The 20,168-nt window shown below is 45.6% G+C and overlaps 1 protein-coding gene across 2 annotated transcripts in view; it reads left to right on the forward strand.

Moving 5' to 3' along the window:
* Window positions 1-20,168, forward strand: part of TTLL12 (Tubulin tyrosine ligase-like 12) — a 363,841-nt gene that overhangs the window by 230,730 nt on the left and 112,943 nt on the right. Inside the window, exon 12 of one of the 2 annotated variants that reach the window (XM_050168995.3) lies at window positions 5,382-5,460. The exons of the other annotated variant lie outside the window; for it this stretch is intronic. Within the exon in view, the coding sequence (XP_050024952.2) occupies window positions 5,382-5,460 (79 nt within the window). The remainder of the gene's footprint in view (window positions 1-5,381; window positions 5,461-20,168) is intronic. 2 annotated transcript variants of the gene reach the window in all.

Genomic DNA, 20,168 nt, shown 5'->3' on the forward strand with positions numbered 1-20,168 from the left:
GAAGTTTGGCAAGCACCCGATCGACGACTGCTACGCTACCACTGCAGCGAAGCTGGTCATGTATATCGGGAGTGCCCCTACCGACGTCTCGGACTGCAGGGTTTTTCTATCGATTCGCCTCAACCTAGGTTTGTCCAGAGGCCTCCCGACATCGCAGAATTCATCGAACAGCAGCGCAGGCCGGGCCCATCGCAGTGGCAGTTGCGCTCACCCTCACCGCAGCGATATTTCCCTGCTCGTGATACCACCTCGAGGACGATGCAAAGGAGATCACCAAGTCCACGCCGGGAAAAGTGACGTTAGCAACCTTCTGAGGTGGGGCTGCTGATACTTGACGCGCTGAAGACCTCGTATTGTGCCGACCGCAGAACAAAGAAAACGCGACAACGCCAAACCATTTCCCTCGAACAAGATTTCACTGGACATACCTGTGTTGATCGACGGCAGAAAAATGAGTGCACTTGTAGATACCAGCGCCGATTACTCTATTCTTAGTGGCAAACTGGCGAGCATTCTGAAAAAAGTTACGTTGCCCTGGAACGGGGCACCAGTTCGTACGGCAGGTGGCCATGTCATCACACCGCTTGGCTTATGCACGGCGAGAGTAGAAATTCGCGGTGCTGCTTTTCTCGCCACTTGTCTGGTTCTACATGAGTCTTCCCGCGATGTAATTCTTGGGATGGACTTTCTCCGGAAATATGGTGCCATTATTGACCTCCACGAGCGCTGCATCACTTTCTCGGCGCAAAGGGCAACAAACCAGACCGACGCCGTTGGACACAGATCCGCACTTCGCGTTTCGGACGACAGCATCACGATACCGCCGCGTGCGAATATTATGGTTCCGGTCAAGTCCGATGAGCTACAAGACGATGAAGCCATTGTAGAAGGCAACATTTCTATCTTGCTGACCCAAGGTATTTGTGTAGCGCGAAGCCTTGTGAAACTTCGTGATTGCCAGACAGCGGTCCTTGTTGTTACCAACTTTACCTTTGAGCATCGGCACATTTTTCGGGGCACTGCCGTTGCCTACGCTGAACCATCAACGGGCATCGTCGGGTGCTTTGCTTCTGAAGTGGACACAGACGACGATTCGCTCAGAGACATCGATGTAAACTCCGAGCTTACGGACGACCAAAAGAGCGCATTGCAGGAACTCTTGAACGAATTCTGCACGTGCTTCACTCGGTCTACTAAGGTGGGCCCAGTGGCGTAGCAACCGGGGGGGCCGGAGGGCCGTGGGCCCCGGGTGCAAGGGCCAGGGGGGGGGGGGGGGGTGACAGAAGACCCATGGGCCCCGGGTGCCAGACGACCTAGCTACGCCACTGGGTGGGCCAAACGCCAATCACGAAGCACCGAATAATGACATGCGCCGACGCACGCCCCATCAAACAACAGCCTTATCGTGTCTCGCCAAAAGAATGTGAGGCAATTGAAGCCCAAGTCAAGGAGATGCTAGATGATGGTGTCATTCAGCCTTCGCACAGTCCGTGTTCGTCCCCGGTCGTTCTGGTCAAGAAAAAAGACGGAACGCGTTGTTTCTGTGTTGATTATCGACGCCTCAACAATGTTACCAAGAAGGACGTGTACCCACTACCACGCATTGATGACTCTTTTGACAGGTTGCGGCGAGCTAAGTATTTTTCGTCTCTCTATCTAAAGAGCGGTTACTGGCAAATTGAGGTAGACGAACGAGACCGCGAAAAAACTGCTTTCATCACTCCAGATGGCCTTTACGAATTCAGGGTACTTCCTTTCGGGCTGTGTTCGGCACCAGCAACTTTCCAGCGAATGATGGACGCCATTCTCGCTGGTCTGAACTGGCAAAGCTGCCTCGTCTACCTCGACGACGTGGTTGTTTTTTCGGCAACATTTGACGACTACCTGAAATGACTGCGGCATCGAGCGGCATCGAACGACTGCTATCGAACGACTTCGAAGCCGTCCAATCGGCTAACCTCACCCTTAAACCTCAGAAGTGTCATTTCGGCTACAAGGAGCTCATGTCTCTGGGACACATGGTCAGCGTGGAAGGCGTTAGCTCCGATCCCGCGAGAACTGCCGAAACACCGACCGACAAGAGAGGTGTCCGACGCTTCCTGGGCTTTTGCGCATGCTACCGGCGTTTCATCCAAAATTTTTCGAAAATGTTGGAGCCGCTGACTCGACTCACGAGGGACGATGTATCGTTCGTCTGGGCCTCAGAGCAAGAGACTGCTTTCACTGAGCTTCGACAGCGTCTGGTGTGAGCACCAGTTTTGGCCCACTTTGACGAGGAGGCGGACACAGAAGTTCATACAGACGCCAGTAACGTTGGTCTTGGTGCAGTGCTTGTACAACGGCAGGAAGGCATTGAAAGAGTGATCGCCTACGCAAGTCGCACACTATCGCGTGCAGAGACCAACTACACCACTACAAAGAAAGAGTGTCTTGCTGTCGTATGGGCGCTGGCCAAATTTCGACCTTACCTCTACGGCCGCCCATTCAAAGTTGTAACCGATCATGTAACCGTTATGCTGGCTTGCAAATCTGCGGGACCCTTCTGGACGAGTGGCACGGTGGAGTCTACGTTTGCAGGAGTACGACGTGACCATCGTGTACAAGTCGGGCCGCATATACTAAGACTCTGACGCACTCTTGCGCACCCCATCGACACTACCGACCAAGACATTGAGGATGACGGCTTTTTTCTTGGGGCCATAAGCGTTACTGATTTGTCCACACGGCAGCGCGCAGACGACTCACTACGGCCTATATTCGAACATCTGGAAGGACGAAACCCATCAATACCCCAGCACTTCGTTGGAGGATTGTTGTCTTTTTTTTTACGACATGGCGTCTTGTATAAGAACTCCGCTGCCATCAACAAGATATACCTTTTGGTCATTCCAGCAGACCTTCGTGCCGAAGTTTTATTTGCCTGTCATGACTAGCCTCCGTCTGGCCATTTGGGCTTTAGGCGAACGCTTGATAGAGTGCGCAAATCCTACTACTGGCCGAAACTTGCCGAGTGTGTTAAGCAATACATCCAAGCCTGCCGTGAATGCCAGCGCCGAAAGTCGCCAGCTGTGAAGCCTGCGGGATTGCTGAATCCGATTGACCCACCTGGCAAACCTTTCGACCAGGTCGGCATGGATCTTCTGGGCTCGTTTCCACTGTCATCTTCTGGCAACGGGTGGATAATCATCGCCACATACTATGTAACGCGGTATGCCGAGACAAAGGCGTTGCGTCGAGGCACAGCTTCCGAGGTTGCCCAGTTTTTCATACAGAGCATCGTCCTACGGCATGGCGCCCCGTCGCACGTCATCACAGACCGAGGCAAAGCCTTTACAGCACAGCTCATTGAAGAAGTTTTTAAACTCAGCTGCACAACCCATCGAAGGACAACTGCCTATCATCCGCAGACAAACGGCTTGACCAAACGAGTGAACAAAATGATGACTGACATGCTGTCTATGTACGTAGACGTACAGCGCAAGACGTGGGACGAGATACTCCCATATGTAACGTTTGCCTATAACACTGCTACGCAAGAACAACACGCTTCACGCTGTTTTACCTCGTTTACGGCCGTGAAGTGCAGACTATGTTAGAAGCAATGCTGCCATGTGACAACATCGATCACCTCAATCTCGCCCAAGATGCCGAACTCTTCGTGCAACACGCAAAAGAGTCCCGTCAGCTTGCCCGAGTGCACATAAAGAAACAACAGAGCATCGATGCGCAACGTTACAATCTCCGCCATCGACAAGTCGAGTTCCAACCTGGCGATCAAGTTTTGGTCTGGACTCCCGTGCGCCGAAAAGGACTATCCGAGAAGCTTTTGAGTCGCTACTTCGGACCTTACAAAGTGTTGAAGCGAATTAGTGACGTGAATTACGAAGTCCTTCCTGACAGAAGCCAGCCTCCCAACGTCGACAACCGCAATCTGAGATTGTGCTCGTTGTGCGGTTGAAACCGTACTATAGCCCCTAAAATTCGACGTTTTCAGCCGTTTAGGTTAGTCATGTTGTCGCTCGTCCCTCAGTGCCTTGTGATTATGTCGCACACCACAGTTATTGTGACTATAGCCTATGTGTTCGTCCTAGGCCATTTCGGCGCTCTCACGTCAAGCCTGTGTATGTTCTCATTCTTTTTTTTTTTTTAAGAGGGGGTAGTGCCACATGGTGTGGCACAGCAAGGAGACTGAAGAAGAAGAGAACGAGGTTCGTCTCGGCATCGCGCGTCAACGGTTACGTTTCGTGAAGTACAAACGCCTGGATCCCCATCCAGCATGTATATTTCAGCAGGGTATACGCGACAATATATATAAAAGTAAAACTGGTATCGACGAAACACTGTTCATCAAGGAGCTGCATTACGTTTAATCTAAAAGAGATCACGCTAACAAAATTAGAGCTTATCAGTGCCGCACCAATGTGTTTAAGTATTAATTTTTTCCTAACACAATTAATGATTGGAATGAGCTCCCTAATGAAGTGATGGCAGCTTAGAGAGTCAAATCGGTTAGAGAGTCAAATCATGCAGTGTTATCACAAATAACAACTGGAACATTCTTTATCAGATTTTTTTTTTGTCTGCAGTGAGTATATAGTCATTTACTGGAAGCATGTTGGATACTATGATAGGTGAGGGCAATAGCTATTATACATCGTCATTGGTAAGAGACAGATGATAAGTGCAGTCATAGCTGTGAAAAAGCTTTATTTGGTTGATCGAGCAGATGTTCCTGCAATTATTGTTTTCCCATGTGTTAAATTGTTTCTGCAATAACAGCTACATGCTATAAAGTTTGCAATAAGTGACCGAAGTTCCATGAGCCAGACGATGCACAAGCATACCAGGAGAAAATGTGCACAGAGCAGTTGGCAAACCACCCAAAGTGTGTATCGTTTAAGTGGGGACCAGTTTAAATGGCCAGAAAACTGATCCTTTTAAGATCACATTTTCATTTCTATAACATCCTTTCTATCTGATTCCAAAATATCTTCACTGAAAACTGCATATGAGTGCTCTAAAAAATTTTTTACATCACCCAAGGTAGTGAAATTATTTTGTGCAAATTACAAAAAGAACAGCGTTTTTCAAGCCACACTATCTCTGGAATGCCACCATCTTAGCCTTGTTGGAAAGCGCATAAGTGCATTTCTCCGGCTTCAAATTTGTTGCTTCAGCTATTTTGCTGGGAGTAATGTGTTGACATGGCTCATAGTGTCCGAGATTTGCATGTTGCGTCGCATGACACCGTAAATCTTGGATGCTCAATGTTCCATGTATTTAGATAAGAGTCCCCGAGCTGAAGCGTATACAGATGGGTGAATTCGGCCATTCACTGCACTGGGGCAGCAGGCAGCAACTTATTGTCATGCGTTGTGCAGGCCATTCTCCTTGAGCGACTATGATGACTATGAGAAGCACTTCACGGTGATGAACTACACTGAGTCCGGACCACAGCAGGTAAGGACAGTGTTGATAATAAAAAAGTTTACTGCCCATCTTGTACCTGCAACTGACTATAAGCATCAAATGGGGCAGATTCCTTTTCTGAGGATTCCCAAGATTTTTTTCAAGACACCTTAGTATATTAAGTGAAAAAGAATGTCAAAAAAAAAAAGAAGAAATGCATGCTTGTACAGTCGAACCCGACTATGTCGAACCCGTTTACATCGAGTTATTCTATATATTGAACAATCTCGGGACAAGGTATAGTTACAATGAGTATATATAGCAAGAATTATGCTTACATCTAACAAAAATTGCAGCGACTGCTGATACATCGAACGTCAGGCGGCGGAAAGCAGCCCCAGAAGTTGGCTTTCTGTTGCGGTGGCGGGGAAACCCGGTGGCGCGTCTCCATCCAACCGCTCTCCCTACTGTGACCGCGCTGCCTCGGGCGAGCCGTCGACAGCCCCCTGCAAAAAATGATCCTGGCCCGCCTGCAGCGTTTGCTCAGACAACCAATCAGAGGCTCTTGTGCCCTCGTCGTACAAGATGGTGAAAGTGCGAGTTGTCTCGCTGCTTTTCTGGTTCATTGTGCATGCACCTTGCGGGCCTTCTGCCGCAGTGTCGCCGTGATGAAGCGACAGAATTCCCCTTTCGTCGTGAAGCTCGAAATCATAAATCGAGTCGAACGCGGTGAGAAGCCTGATGTCCCCGCAGCGTGCAAGATTCCGAGGAGCACTCTCAGCATGATCTTGAAGAATAAGGGGGAGATTAGGGCTAAAGCAGCCAAACTCGCCACCCGGTGTCCGTGGCATCCGACGCGTACGCATGGCCGTGTACAAGTGGCTCACCCGAAATTGCTTCAGCCGTGCTGGCTTCCGCGTGCTCGGTGATGACTAAATTCTGATGAATGCGATGAAGCCGTTGCCGATGTTGCCGAAGTTTGAAGCGTGCTGTCCGAATTTCCGGAAGCTATTGACGAATCAACGGTAGACGAGTTTGTGAGTATAGATGATGGTGCCGCGACCACGGGAGAGCTTGAAAGCGAAGACTACATTGCTGACATCGTAAGTGAAAGTGCACACAATGAAGAAAGCAACGACAATCCTTTGCCCACATCCTCCGAAGTGATTGATGCACTCGCACTAGTCCGGTGCTTCTGCGCGAATGCGGAAGGTTGCGGCTTCAGCTGCTCCGACTCCTTAGACAATTTGGATAAGTGTGTGTGTTACAGGCAGCGAAATTGCCCAAGCAGAAAGAAATTCAGGACTATTTCATGTGAAACTAAGCTAGTTTCATCAATAAAATGATTTTATAAATGGTATGTGTTTTTATGACATCCAATTATTTAGCAGGCTTATATCAAATTATGCTCTATGTCGAACTGATAGGTGTTTTCTTGCGGGTTCGATATAGGCGGGCTCGACTGTATAAGCACTTTCTTTCCTCTCAAAGATATACTGTGTCACCATGTTAGTGGATGCTGTATGAAGTCATTACTTGTCACAAATATTGTTGATAAAACGAGATGACCTTTTTTTATGGAATGTCAGTTTAAGCAGTTTGTCAAGAGCATCAGCATGAGGTCTAGTGGTGGCATATACACTAAAATCTTAGTGATGTGATTACGCCTTATGTGAATTTCAGGATGATTCTAGTTTTCCAAAAGTCTTGGCCCATGTCCATGAGCTTACAAGCTCAATTTTGAATGTAATGAGCCGCTGTGCAATGCCCAGCTAAGCCTATGAGGAGGCACCAGTGCACCGGTAGCACCGAACACTGGCTATTGTCAGGCTGGCAGAATGGCCCCGCCGATGAGCTGGTTGCATTCCTCTTGGCAGTTTGGCCTACAACGTCACTCAGCCGTTCATACCTGTGCCTCTACTCACTCCCCCCCCCCTCAACCCTGTAAAAAAAAGGACCTTTTGATTTGTGCAGTATCATGCTACTTGTTAGCGTAACTTTAGCAGGAGCCTGCAAATCATACAACTTCAGCTACATTGGTGCCATTCGCTTTCATGGGTAGCCTTCTCTCTATATTACAGTGCAGTCCACTTATAATGATGCCACATGAAAGGATTTATTTGTTATGGCTATGAGTTTACTTTAGAGTATCAACTTGTGCATTAGGGCTATGAGAAAAAAATAATGATGTGACATTCACCGTATATCGCATATAGCGATCGAAATTCGGCCTTTTGGGTTTCATTTTCCTTGCAGAGTAATCCTGAAATTCTGCCAAGTTACGCTGCTAAGTTCGAGATAGGGCGAAAAGTTTGTCTACCCGAGTTCGTATCTGCCGCCGTTACTGTGCCTACGTGCCTGATTACTGTAGGCACGTTACTGTGCCTACGAGCCAATTGTGCAAGCCTCGGAGAGCATTGCAAGTTTTTTTTTTTTTTTTTTTATTCATCAGCAGAAGAAGAAGAAGTTTATTTTACCACATAAGTACAGTGAAACCTCGTTAAACCGTAGTCGGCCGGAGCTCGGAAAAAGTACGTACTAAACGGTAGTACTGTTTAACCGAAATAGCATGACATCGCCCACTTACCTGTAGAAAACGGAACTCAGAGAGAGTGCGATGAAAGGGGAAAAAACATGCAGTATTTATTCACTTCGCGCGACATAAGTGTTATTTTCGTTTGATGCCGCGGCGGCCTAGCACGACGACAGCAGCCTCAAACTTACTCAAGCTGCGTGCCAGCTTCTCAGCCAGCCCCCCTCCTCTCGGCAAACACTCGCATGGCAGATTCCTCGTTGGCGTTACGTATTCTCCGTGCACGCGCGCATTAGTGCTGCATAAGTTCCGGGGCGCCTTTTTCATTGCCGGGTGCCGGAGTTCGGAAAATTTTTCGTTTGGAATAGTTACGTTATCGCGCCCCTGTTCTCGTTGCGACGATCGCATTCACGAGGCTGACGTAACGCGCAGCTTCTGCCACTGTCGGGCCTGAATCGCCCGTGCTGTCGCTTTCCGTGTCGTCCTCATCACTGTCGCTAGTCGACACTTCAGCAACAACAGAGGCAACGATGGCGAAAAGTCGAACCTCGTAGCCGACATCTCTTCGCGGTCGCAGCAGCGCTGCCGAGCAACTTCGCATTCCAAATGCCACACACTGTAGTCAACAGCAGATCCATGTCGCGGGCCAGCGCAGACTTCTTCGTGTCACGTTCGATAGCACGGACGATGTCTAATTTTTCTTCTATGCTGAGCACCCGGCGTCTTTTCTATCCGAGCTTCGGCGTGACGCGAGTCCTCGCTTGCACGACGCTACACGACGCCGCTCTCTCGCTCTGGCACAGCGTCGAAATGATGTTGATGTTGATGCGGCTTCACGTGCAAACGCACAGGGCGCTTGGAGGCCGTTGTACCGATCTCTGAGGCTTGTTGTTCTGCCGGACCGCCCGGTGGAGACGACGCACCGCCGTGTTTGCGCGACGAGAAGTGGAAACGCTACGTTTTAACCGATGCGTACGCAATAAGCTGGTACGGTTTATGCGGATACTAAATACATTATGTTCAATGGCCGCTGAGTCGGGGAATTGACTTTACTACTTTTAAACCGAAACTACTGTTTAAGCGGGTACGGTTTAACGAGGTTTTACTGTACACTGATATATACAAAGCGGTAGGGATGGCAGGATAAAAGCTGCATAACGGCAGCTTGACTAGTCCCACCTCCCCATGAACAACAGGCATGGCAAGATATTCGTAGTACATACTTGTGGCAGGGTCAATATATACATATTCACAGACGCACATATATACACACATTTATACATATATATATACATACACACATGCATATACGCATACATGTATGCAAGAAAACCAGAAATGACAACTTAGAAATAGCAAAGAAATACTTTTCAACTGACAAACCAAAAAGTTAATCATTCACAGACATTTTTGCAGTAATGTGCTCTTGGATATATGGCGTATGTTTACATCATTTAGACTATATTTGTTAAGTGTAGAGGGAAGACAGTAGGAGAGTGCTTGAAGGCCATAGTTAGTCCGAGGGCGCGGGACTTCCCAGTGTTCCGTATATCGATTTAGGCGAAAAGAAGGATTCCGCTGCAAGTTCGCGATGTTTATGATATGATTAGTACCCTTAATCATGTCATGTTTAAAAGAACACATAAGTTGATACTCGTAAAGGTGGTCTACACATAAAATCTTGAACTTCCGGAATATGTCACGCGTATGTCCATTGCAAGGTAAGTCTGAAATAGCACGTAAGGCATTCTTTTGAACTGAAACTAAATTACCTAATGATTTCTTAGTACTATTTGACCAGACGAGGTTACAATAGCGCAGGTGAGAAGCAAACAGTGCGTTATAAACCATAAGTTTCTGTGGTATTGGTAGTAGCCTCTGGCATCTGCGCAACATACCTAACGCTTTACTAAGTTTATTTCGTAAGTAATCGATGTGGTGGTCCCATAGCATCAATTCATGAAAGATAACACCCAATGTTTTTGCTGTAGCGGAAAGTTCTATTTTTTTGTCACTGAGTGTGATGCACTGGGTGAGATCACAAGGCGTGGACTTCGCTCTAAAGAGGACTGCTTTTGTCTTGGTGCAGTTTAACTGGAGAGAATTTTTTACAGACCAGTTATATATCTTGTGAAGTATTTCATTTGCAAAATTGATGAGTTGATCCTCCTTAGTTCCTGAGAAGAATAAACTAGTATCATCTGTGTGAATAATATAGTTATCGAAACATCAATATTAACAATGTCATCTATATAAATGATAAATAGAAGTGGTTCCAATATGCTACCTTGAGGCACAGCTTGCTTAATAAGTTTAAACGAAGATAATTTTCTATTTATTGATGCGCATTGCTTTCTGTTGGTTATGTAACTTCTAATTAAATCTAAAGCTATTCCGCGTGTACCATAACAGTTCAATTTTTCTAATAGTCTTCCATGGTTAATTCTGTCAAAAGCTTTTGAGAAATCAAGGAATACTCCCAATGTTAGTTTCTTCGCCTCTATATTTTTCAAAATTAGTTCCTTTTGTTTAAGAAGAGTAGTTTCAGTCGAGCAACCTGACCTGAAGCCATACTGACATGGTGTTAAGACAGAATACTTGTTAAAAAAGGCAGTCATTCTAAGGAGAATAATTTTTTCTAAACCTTTTGAAAACAGTGGAAGAATTGAGATTGGTCTATAGTTACTTAAGCTTTCCCTTTCTCCGCCTTTATACACCGCAGCTACCCTTGCAATTTTCATCTGTTGAGGAAAAATGCCAGAGGTTGTAAATGTGAGTGACGCAAGGGGTGAGCAGGTCAATAACAAAAATAATTGGTTGTATTTTTAATCTGTGCACATCCTCACTTTAGATCGCCTAAAATTTTTGAACACATTTGAAACCTTAGTGTCATCAGTCTCACCAATATACAAAGAATGTGTAAGGGGACTGGGCAAATACATCAAGGCATCTTGATCATAAGTGCTTTCAACTAGAGGGGCGAAGTAATCATTAAATTTCTTGGCGAGTGCTTCATCTTTAAGAACCTCATTACCAACCTTGAGCTCTTTAATAGTACTGGCGGGTCGCCTTGATGATATAACAGAATTCAGCTTATTCCAAGTCTCTTTTGCATCAACGATACCATCGAACATGGAGTAGTAATCATCGCATTTAGCTTGTTTTTGCAGCTTAGTCAGGTTATTTCGATATTTCTTAAACTGTTTCAAATCATCTGGGCCACGGCTATTCAAAAACGCATGGTACAGCCTATTCTTTTCTTTTATCATTTTGATTAGCTTAGAGGAGATCCATGGCTTGCGAGCGTGTTTAGGTTTTTTTACGTGCCTGTAAGGAAAGTGTTTTTGGTATACTGTGCAGATGATGTTAATGAAGCGGTCATAGGCACTATCAGGTGATGAAGAGGAGAGTATGTCATCCCAGCTCAATGAGCTTATTTCATCACGAAAGCAAGAAAGAGATTGTGAATTAATGTCTTGGAAACAAATGTCTGATTTCACCGAGTGACTCTGTTTAATTACAACCGTAGTAATTAGGCAAATTGGCAAATGATCACTGATAGCATATTTAGCGCCAGCAAACAAGGACGTAGGGAGATGACACCACGATGCGCGTCGTCTCCCTACGTCCTTGTTTGCTGGCGCTAAATATGCTTTCAGTTTACCAACACGCCCAACAAATGGCGATCACTAATAGCGATACTTATCGGACCATGGTCTAGTAGGTTAGCAGAATTTGTTATAAATAGATCTATCAAGGTGGCTGTAGCAGCTGTAATGCGAGTTGGGGTAGTTATAACATTTGAAAGGCCATGCGAAAGAAGTAGATTTGACAGGTCAGTTTGTTTGCTAGTCTTTGTGAGCATGTCAATGTTGAGGTCACCTCCGAGTACTAATGTATATTTATTTTCAATAACAAACCAAAAGAATTCATCTAAAAATTGAATATTGTTGATGTTGCCGTGAGGAGGTCTATACACAACAGTAAATAGAGAGTTTTCTAATTTTAAACACAGAATTTCAATGTCTTCACAGCATCGAGACCATTCATCAATATACTGATAGCTGATACTTGTTTCCACATATATGCATACACCGCCGCCTCTAGTTTCTCTATTTATGTAGGCCACATTATACCCACCAATATGCACAATATCTGTGTCGTTGCGGTACCAAGTTTCAGTCAACATAACGACAGAAAATTTAAATTTAAATTCATCTAGAAAATTCCACAATTCGTCTTCTTTAGAACGGGCTGACTGTATGTTCATATGCAGGAAACTCAGAGTCGATAGGCGCTGATGCGCAACAATCGTGCTTAATTCAGAGGGACTAGTACATTTCAGAGCCATATTGAAACTTAATTCTCAGGAAAAAAAAAAAAAGACAGCCATTGCAATGTAGAAACAGTGCTGTTGGCATAGACGAATAAGATGCTATATATGCAAGACCAACTGCTGAAGAGAATATTCAGGGGAATTTTAATTTTTATGTGGGTGACGCCCTCAACCACAGCACTGTAGCAAGCAAGAACAAATGAGTGCAACACTGATGTACTATAGACTCTAAAGTGTACAATATTGGTCAAAAGGTTAACGTTCATAAACGGAACTTCTGTTTCCGACAGTAGTTTAGAGCTCACATACATAAAGACACTATCAGGCGCATTTGATAGGTACGAAACCATATAGATTCGGAAAATGTGAGTGGGTGTCTGAAGAATCGCGCCGTTAACTGTTTTCAAAAATATCGAGAAAAGCAAGAACCATAGGTTCCTCGATTGTTCTTGAGCCATTCTATCTGTTGGCACCATGACATAAGTGGCGTTGAGTATGCAATAGCGGGTAACCTAACGCACCTTGTCTAGGTCCGAGTCACAGGTAGCATGTAGGACAGACGAATTTTCAGACTTCCGCATCAGGATCTTTCCCTGTGACACCCACACAAACTTCCATTCTTTTTCTCTCCTCAGTTGTCGAGCTCTACCCAATAGACGCTTGTTTTAACGCACAGATGCTCATTGATATGTACAGGATTACTCTCTTCAAAGCCCAGGGTCCCAGTGCTTAACTTAGCGGTTCGCGCAGCAGAGAGTACTCTGTCTCGTGCAGACCTAGTCGAAAACTTTATGATCACATTTGGTTTGTTTTTATCTTTAGAAGGGACACGATGTACTACATCAATGTCGTTGTCCGTGACACTTGTGCCTATACATGTGGCAATTTGTCCAACACTTCTTCTCAGATCTTCGTTTGCAACTAACGGTAGTCCTTTAACCTCAAGGTTCATGTTCCTGTTGTATTGTTTCAGCTCAACTATTTCTCTCTTTGCTTCTTTCAGTTCTTTACTTAGTTGCTCATTTTCTCTTTTACATCGCTGATTTTCAGCCGTCACTGCAGTCAGCTCGCGACGGAACACGTCAACATCCTTCTTGAATTGTTCGAAACCATCGTTCATAAAGCCAATGGAGTCGCGAATGGCTCCAAGTTCACAGCGAATCTCTGTATTGGAGTTAGCACCACCGACGACATTTCTCATGTCCGTTGCAAACGCCTCAAGCTTAGCTGTCAGTTCTACCAACACTTTTGTGACTTCCTTTATAGTGCCTTTATTGTACCTATAGCAAGAGACTTTGCGACATCGTGCAGGCTTCCAGAGCCAGAACCCTCCATAGCCTATAGGCGGCACAGATATGGCATATACGACACTCTAACCAGTAGTCACAACAAGGTAAAAGCACTACAAGACTCGTGGCAGCAACAGCGACGACAGGGGAGGAGCTATGCTACAGCACAGAATAAGAAATGCTACCAACCTGCATAAATCCAGACAAGTTGATTAAATGATGTGCGTACATCGCCGCTGCCGCTGCCAGAGTGAAACCAGCTTTCCAGTGAAAACACCGCCCCCAAGACAGAAGCGACAGAAGGCCGTCGTTACAGTACAGTCAGGCAGATGGCGGGACACGCAGAACAGTCCTGGTCCTGGTAAAAGCAAATGGAACAACGGTGAGTTGCTCACGTAGTCTGTTTTCTTGAGAAACAAACAGGCAGCCACGGCCCAGTTCGGATCCTCTTACAGGTATCAGATGAAGCGCCGGCCCCTGCAAAAATCCAGACAAGTTGATTAAATGACGTGCGTACGTTGCCGCTGCCGCTGCCAGAGTGAAACCAGCTTTCCAGTGAAAACACCGCCCCCAAGACAGAAGTGACAGAAGGCCGTGGTTACAGTACAGTCAGGCAGATGGCGGGACACGCAGAACAGTCTTGGTCAGGTATCAGATGGAGCGCCGGCCTCTGCAAAAATCCAGACAAGTTGATTAAATGACGTGCGTATGTCGCCGCTGCCGCTGCCAGAGTGAAACCAGTTGGCGCAGCATGCCACAAGATAGCACCAGCTGATTCACGTCTGCATCTCCGGCGAGCGTCCGGAGAAGTAGGGGAAAAAAATGCGAGGCGAACCACGCCTGCACTCCCTTAAAAAAAAAAAAAAAAATGCTATTTTCCTCTGTTTCTCAGCGAGCGTGGAAATGTGCTGCGGAAGCAATGGTAGGTGCGCTCACAAAGCGCAATGCTGTGTCACTTGAGACAAAGCTGCAAATTTTGCCAGACCCAAAGTGCGAGCTTGCGCAGTCGATCATATCAGCAATTCTGAAAACTGGTAGTGCCACGACCATGAAGGCCATACCGACTAAAGGAAAAGGCGGGCTTTGTGCGCCAGAGCGAAACTCACCATCTGTGAAACCAACATGCTGGAAGCCGCTGACATTACCGAACCCTGAGAGTATGTCGTTACTGGCGATAAAATAGGTGGTGCTTCGATGGAGTAGTTTCTCTGTGCAGGTAGTGCTGCCTCGTTCTGCAAGGAAACTCCAACATTGTGATCGTTGTCGCGACACTGGGCGGCGCTGTGCGATGGAGGCGTCGACAGCAGCGGCAGTGACGATGAGATTGACAAAAGCCTGTATTTGATACTGACTCCGATGTTCACCCAAAGTGCACTGTCATCGATTGAGTCACCCATTGGTTTCGCGCACGCTAAATTATAGTCGCCAGTGTTCACACAGCACTTCGGTGCCATGCACACCGCACTTTTGAACCTGAAACTTTCGTGAAAGCAAGTGCAGATTTTTTACTTTCAATGCGCCTAATGCTTGACATGTTGTTTATGAGTATAAATGAACGTCTTATTTTTCACTGCCCACTTTCTGCAATGTAGATTTTATATCGCAAGTGGCAAATTTGGTTTCGGAGCTGGAAAGGTAGGTTTGGCAGCTTTTTTTGACAACAATCCAAATACAGCGACGATTGGTTTTAACGATTGAATTTTTCGTTCTTCTTGATATCGTTATAAGTGGACTGCACTGTACATGCCTTTCGTTGTCTTTGGTGCCCGATAACAATTAAAAACTATGCTGCCTTTGCAACCGTCGAATCACGCCATATGAAGGAGCTTTTCCATGTCAATGAAATGTAAAAATTCCCTTATTTAGTGCAAATCATTTTCCCACCAGCTAGGGCACAGCAATGTAAGAAACTTGAGATAACCAAGCAGATCTTGAAATGTCTGCCTCGAAATATGCCAAGTGCGCAGGTCACTGCTGCTGCCAAAATGTGCGGGGAACAAGCATGTCAAATCATTCAAATTAGTGTCAGTCAATAGGACCACTCTTTGCATGCCACAGGACTGCAGTAACGAATCACAACTATATCTCTCTACTCTGGTGCTCACTTTTCTTGCTTTTATTTCTGCGTAAAGAAATACCGCGCTGTGGCTATGTGAATCTCTGTTCTCTCATGTTTACGCCGATACCAAGATGACGGCGATGCGGCAGCGGAAGGCCACACTCATGCTATTGGGATCATGATTGTACCTCTCGAAGCCTTATTTTCTTCCCTATTTCGAAGACAACATACTAAAAATTGCACATTTCTTAAATTAGGTTGTATATTTCTCCTGAATATTTTGCCATGAAATAAAGGACGGTCTGAAGATTGCGGGAACAAATTTAATTAAGAAATCTGAAAGCGTGACCGAACTGACCGTTTCATTGCTGTCTCCTCTTCCCAATTTCCAAATTTTAATGTGATAGCGCTAAGGGGCCCCGTGTCACAGAACATCAGGCATCGGCCTCCGATGTCCAGCGTCAAACATCGTTTCGGCAAAAAGATTTTTGAACCAGCCACACTCTGGCCCTCCATGGAGCGCAAGAAAACTACTAAACTAATTAAATTTCTCAAGCTAATATATCTGAAAAAATCGTGAACTATGACTTACACACACCTTACAGACATGATAGCATGGAATTGTAATTTGCCTATACAAAAAAACATAATACTGTTACATGAAAACTCAAAGAAACTCCTTTTCCGGCGTTTCATCATTCATAGATCGGCCATGGCATCTGCCATTTGCATGCGCTGGTGTGTTAGTATCTCGGGGGGCCATGGAGCAGCACACCTGGTTCCTTGGAATACCTCCAGATGGTGTTTGCCCCCGCCACATCGCGGCCCACGCAAGAGGCTGCGTTTCTACCAGCCTTTGTGCATAGCTGTTTGCAGTCAGCATTTCCTGGTAAACATTACGGTTACATATGCTCCAGTTGCTGGGAAGCTTGAGAAGCAGTCAGGGATCTTTGAATGCTCTCACGTTGCACTCTTAAAGGCAAAGCTTAAGTGTCCTGAATATCTTTAAAAACATTTTTGGGTGATATGAATTTTTGTGTCATCTCGAGAGATTCGTATCATCGAGATTCTAATTGAGCAAGTGGCCTAATGAGCAGCATTTTCAGATACATTTGGGACATGAATTTTGTCTAATTGAGAGTTTCTTCAGAAGAGTAACTTAGATTTTGCAATATTTTATTTGCTTCAAATCTTAGCACCTTTCCTGGCTTTAGTCGTTGTAGGCATGAAAAGGTTTTCAGAAATTACAGTGTACTATCAACGCATATGTCCTGTCCTCTTCTAAATATAGCCGAGCAGGGTCATGCAAAATGATTCTGTAAGCTTCTTGTCTGTCGTGCTTCTAATGTTGTCTCCTCTCATTGCTTCATTGGCAACTACCGATTCCTGCCCACTTCTACTTCTATCTTGTAATCTCGACTAGTCTATCAGCTAGACTTGTTAGTTTTCAGATCTGTATACCTTGCCTTTTTTTAGAGGGGCCATGACATAGTCGTGCAACTATTCTCACCTTATTGTTGCAACGAAGAACAGAGGGGCACACAAAAATACTGAGCCATCCTTGTACAGCACACACCGTATTTACTCGATTCTAACACGCGCTCGATTGTAATGTGCACCAATTTTCCGTGACCAAAAAAAATTACAGTACCACGCACCTCATGCTTTCATACAGAAATAAAACTTTCTCTTATTTGGAAAAACAAAGATTTGCTCCCAACTACAGTTCCAATCCATGAAAAAGAATACAAAATGAAATGGCGCATCTTCCCGCCAAGATTGCCTTCCCTATGCCAGTACGAGTCGCGTGGGGCAAGAGGCATCACCCGTCGCTGTGAGACAACTCCTTATCATTATTGACCAAAGCATTTAATCCTCAGTGCCATCCATGGCATTCAGAATCCCACACTTTTTAAAGACCTTGCTGACCATGGCAGGCGGGATCGTGCACCCTGCATCTTGCACCCATCCAGCAAAGTCTTGCCGTTTCATCCACTTCATCCTATTGCTGGGCGTGAATTCGTGGCAGCCATTGACCATCCATTTGGTGTAGAGTGCCTGAGGCCATCTTTTACCGGCTTATTCAAAGAAACATTAAGCGGCTGGAGCTGCGATGTTGTGCTGCTGGGTATCACAACAAGGTCCGTGTTGCATGCAGCGAGCATGTCCTTGATGCGCTTGTCAAGATGGCACCCGAACGCATTGAGTGCAAGCATCGCAGGCAGACCCTAGCTGCCACCGAGTCTCCTCTGCCAGACATGGTCTATCCAGTCTCCAACCAAATCGGTGGTCATCCAAACTTTTTCATTTGCATGCACAATAACGCCACTTAAAAACACGATCTTTTTCAGGAGCCTCTTACGTCTGAAGATAAGCTACAGGGGCAGCTTGTACCCATCCACGGTGCACCAAAGCCTTGCGGTGACTCTTGTTTTTTTATAGTTGCTTTGCCCCCTTCTTTTCAATGGTTGTGGTGGCAGGCATGTCAAAGTACAGTGCTGTCGGATTGGCATTTTCAATATCTCCGAAGTGGTAGCCGTTTCTGTGGCGCCAGTTCAAAACGTACCGCTGGAAACTGTGCAATTTCTCTTCATATTCTTTTTGCAATTTCTGGCATATTCTTGTCCACCTTCAAAGAGAAAGCCATTTTTTTTTTCATAGAATTTGATAGCCAGCACCTGCTTGCTTTAAGGTCGCTCCACAGTAGCCCTTTTTGTGGCGTTAACTGCATCACTCGCACTTTGAGCAAATCAGTCATCACGGGCTGCCTTGCCATTCACTGCTCTTGCACGTATTCTGCAAGCAGCTCTTCTATTTCGCCGAACCGGTCCTGCTTTCTGTGTTGCTTTGCTGGTGAAAATCCTCTCCTCCTGTTTGCGCCTGTCTCACACGCAAGCTTCGGGAACTCTGTATGCCCATGATGCAGTGTGATGTCCATCCGCCTATGCACACATGATCACTTTTAAATCCAGCATCATGATGAACTCGGCGTGTCTTCACTGTCGGCACTTTTGTGCTGATAGAGCAAACGCAAAACGCGGAAAGACGGACGCTAGAATAATCTTAAGCGGATGTACTACAGCACATAGGAGAAACTATGGCAGCTAGGCTCAAAGAACGTGGCGGCCATATTGGAATGCCTATGGCAATATGGTAATGCAGATTTTGGGTCATGCTTGATTCTAACGTGCACACAATTCTTGGAGCTGTTATATTGGAAAAATTGTGCACGTTAGATTCGAGTAAATATGGTAATTCAAGCTCAAACATTTGCTGTCATGGCCCCTTTAACATTATACTATTATTATTATTGATATTACGAAGTCGGTAAAATCGGCAATTTCTTTTGTTATATCGAAGTTTTATTTTATTGAAATTCAACTTTTTATGCAAATAAGTACAGTCACCGACCTAATTTCTTTTACACGGGAAGGCACCGCAGAATTTTCTGAATTATTGAGCAATCGGAAAAAGCATATTTGAATGATAAAACAATTCCTTTTTATTAATGTGGAAGTCGGCGACGAGTGATGCGATTTCATGCCACATAGTCCACAGCATCTTCTCAGCGGTACGAATTAAGTGAAACCAGCCATGCTTTCGCGCACACTCCACCCTCGTGGCTCATAACGTCGCCCGCACTGGGACGACACTATCATGAGATGCGCTGGCAGCGGGGAGCGAATACTTTGTCTGCCTCTCGCTCCCTCGGGTCACTGAAACTCTAGATTATGCAACCTCCAATACTAAACGTGGGGCAAGACAGTTTACATGACGCCACGCTGCCTCAGTATGCCCACTCTTTGCACACGTGGCAAATTACCTCTAAAGCAGAGTGCACTGATGTGTATGTGCTCCTGTCCCCCTCCCCCCGTCCCCTCGCGCTTGCTCCCCCTCCCCCTCCTTCCCTTTTCTCGCACGGGAAAGCGGCACTCGTAAAGTTACCTCTTTCTTGCCTCACCCTCGCACACCTTCACTTGCACCTAAAGCACAAAGTGTGCGGGGTGCGATAGGATCTTATCACACTTGGACTTTATACGGAATATGATGAGACTCAACTTTGGTGGTCGCACTTGTCGTGGCGCACGATTTGAGAGGTGCGTTTGCAAACAGCCGCATGTAATTCACTCATTTGACCATCTGCGTCTGTGGAAGTTTCCATTTATTGTCTCCGAATCCCTTTGTGGCGGCAATAGAATTTCATTACACTGAAATGGCATGTAAACGCACTTCGTCATATTGAGGTTCTAAATTTATAGTGCTCTATAGACAAAAGGTTATTAAAAGTTATATCTTCGTTATATCGATAATTTCATTATATTGAAGTTAATTATATCGAGGTTGAACTTAGCTTGTTAATTTGAACTTCAAGGGGTTTGGAAATTTATTCAAATAACACGGAGTTCGTACTGAGTAGAGCCTCTTTGAATAGAGTACCCAATAGAGTACCCAAGTGGGAATAGAGTACGCAAGTGTGGTACAGTGCACAAAACCAAAATCGTCTTTGGGCTCGCATTGAAAAAGTGTTATCTTCCTCCATGT

Source organism: Dermacentor andersoni, chromosome 10 (genome assembly GCF_023375885.2).
Source record: "Dermacentor andersoni chromosome 10, qqDerAnde1_hic_scaffold, whole genome shotgun sequence".
NCBI classification, from domain to species: domain Eukaryota; kingdom Metazoa; phylum Arthropoda; class Arachnida; order Ixodida; family Ixodidae; genus Dermacentor; species Dermacentor andersoni.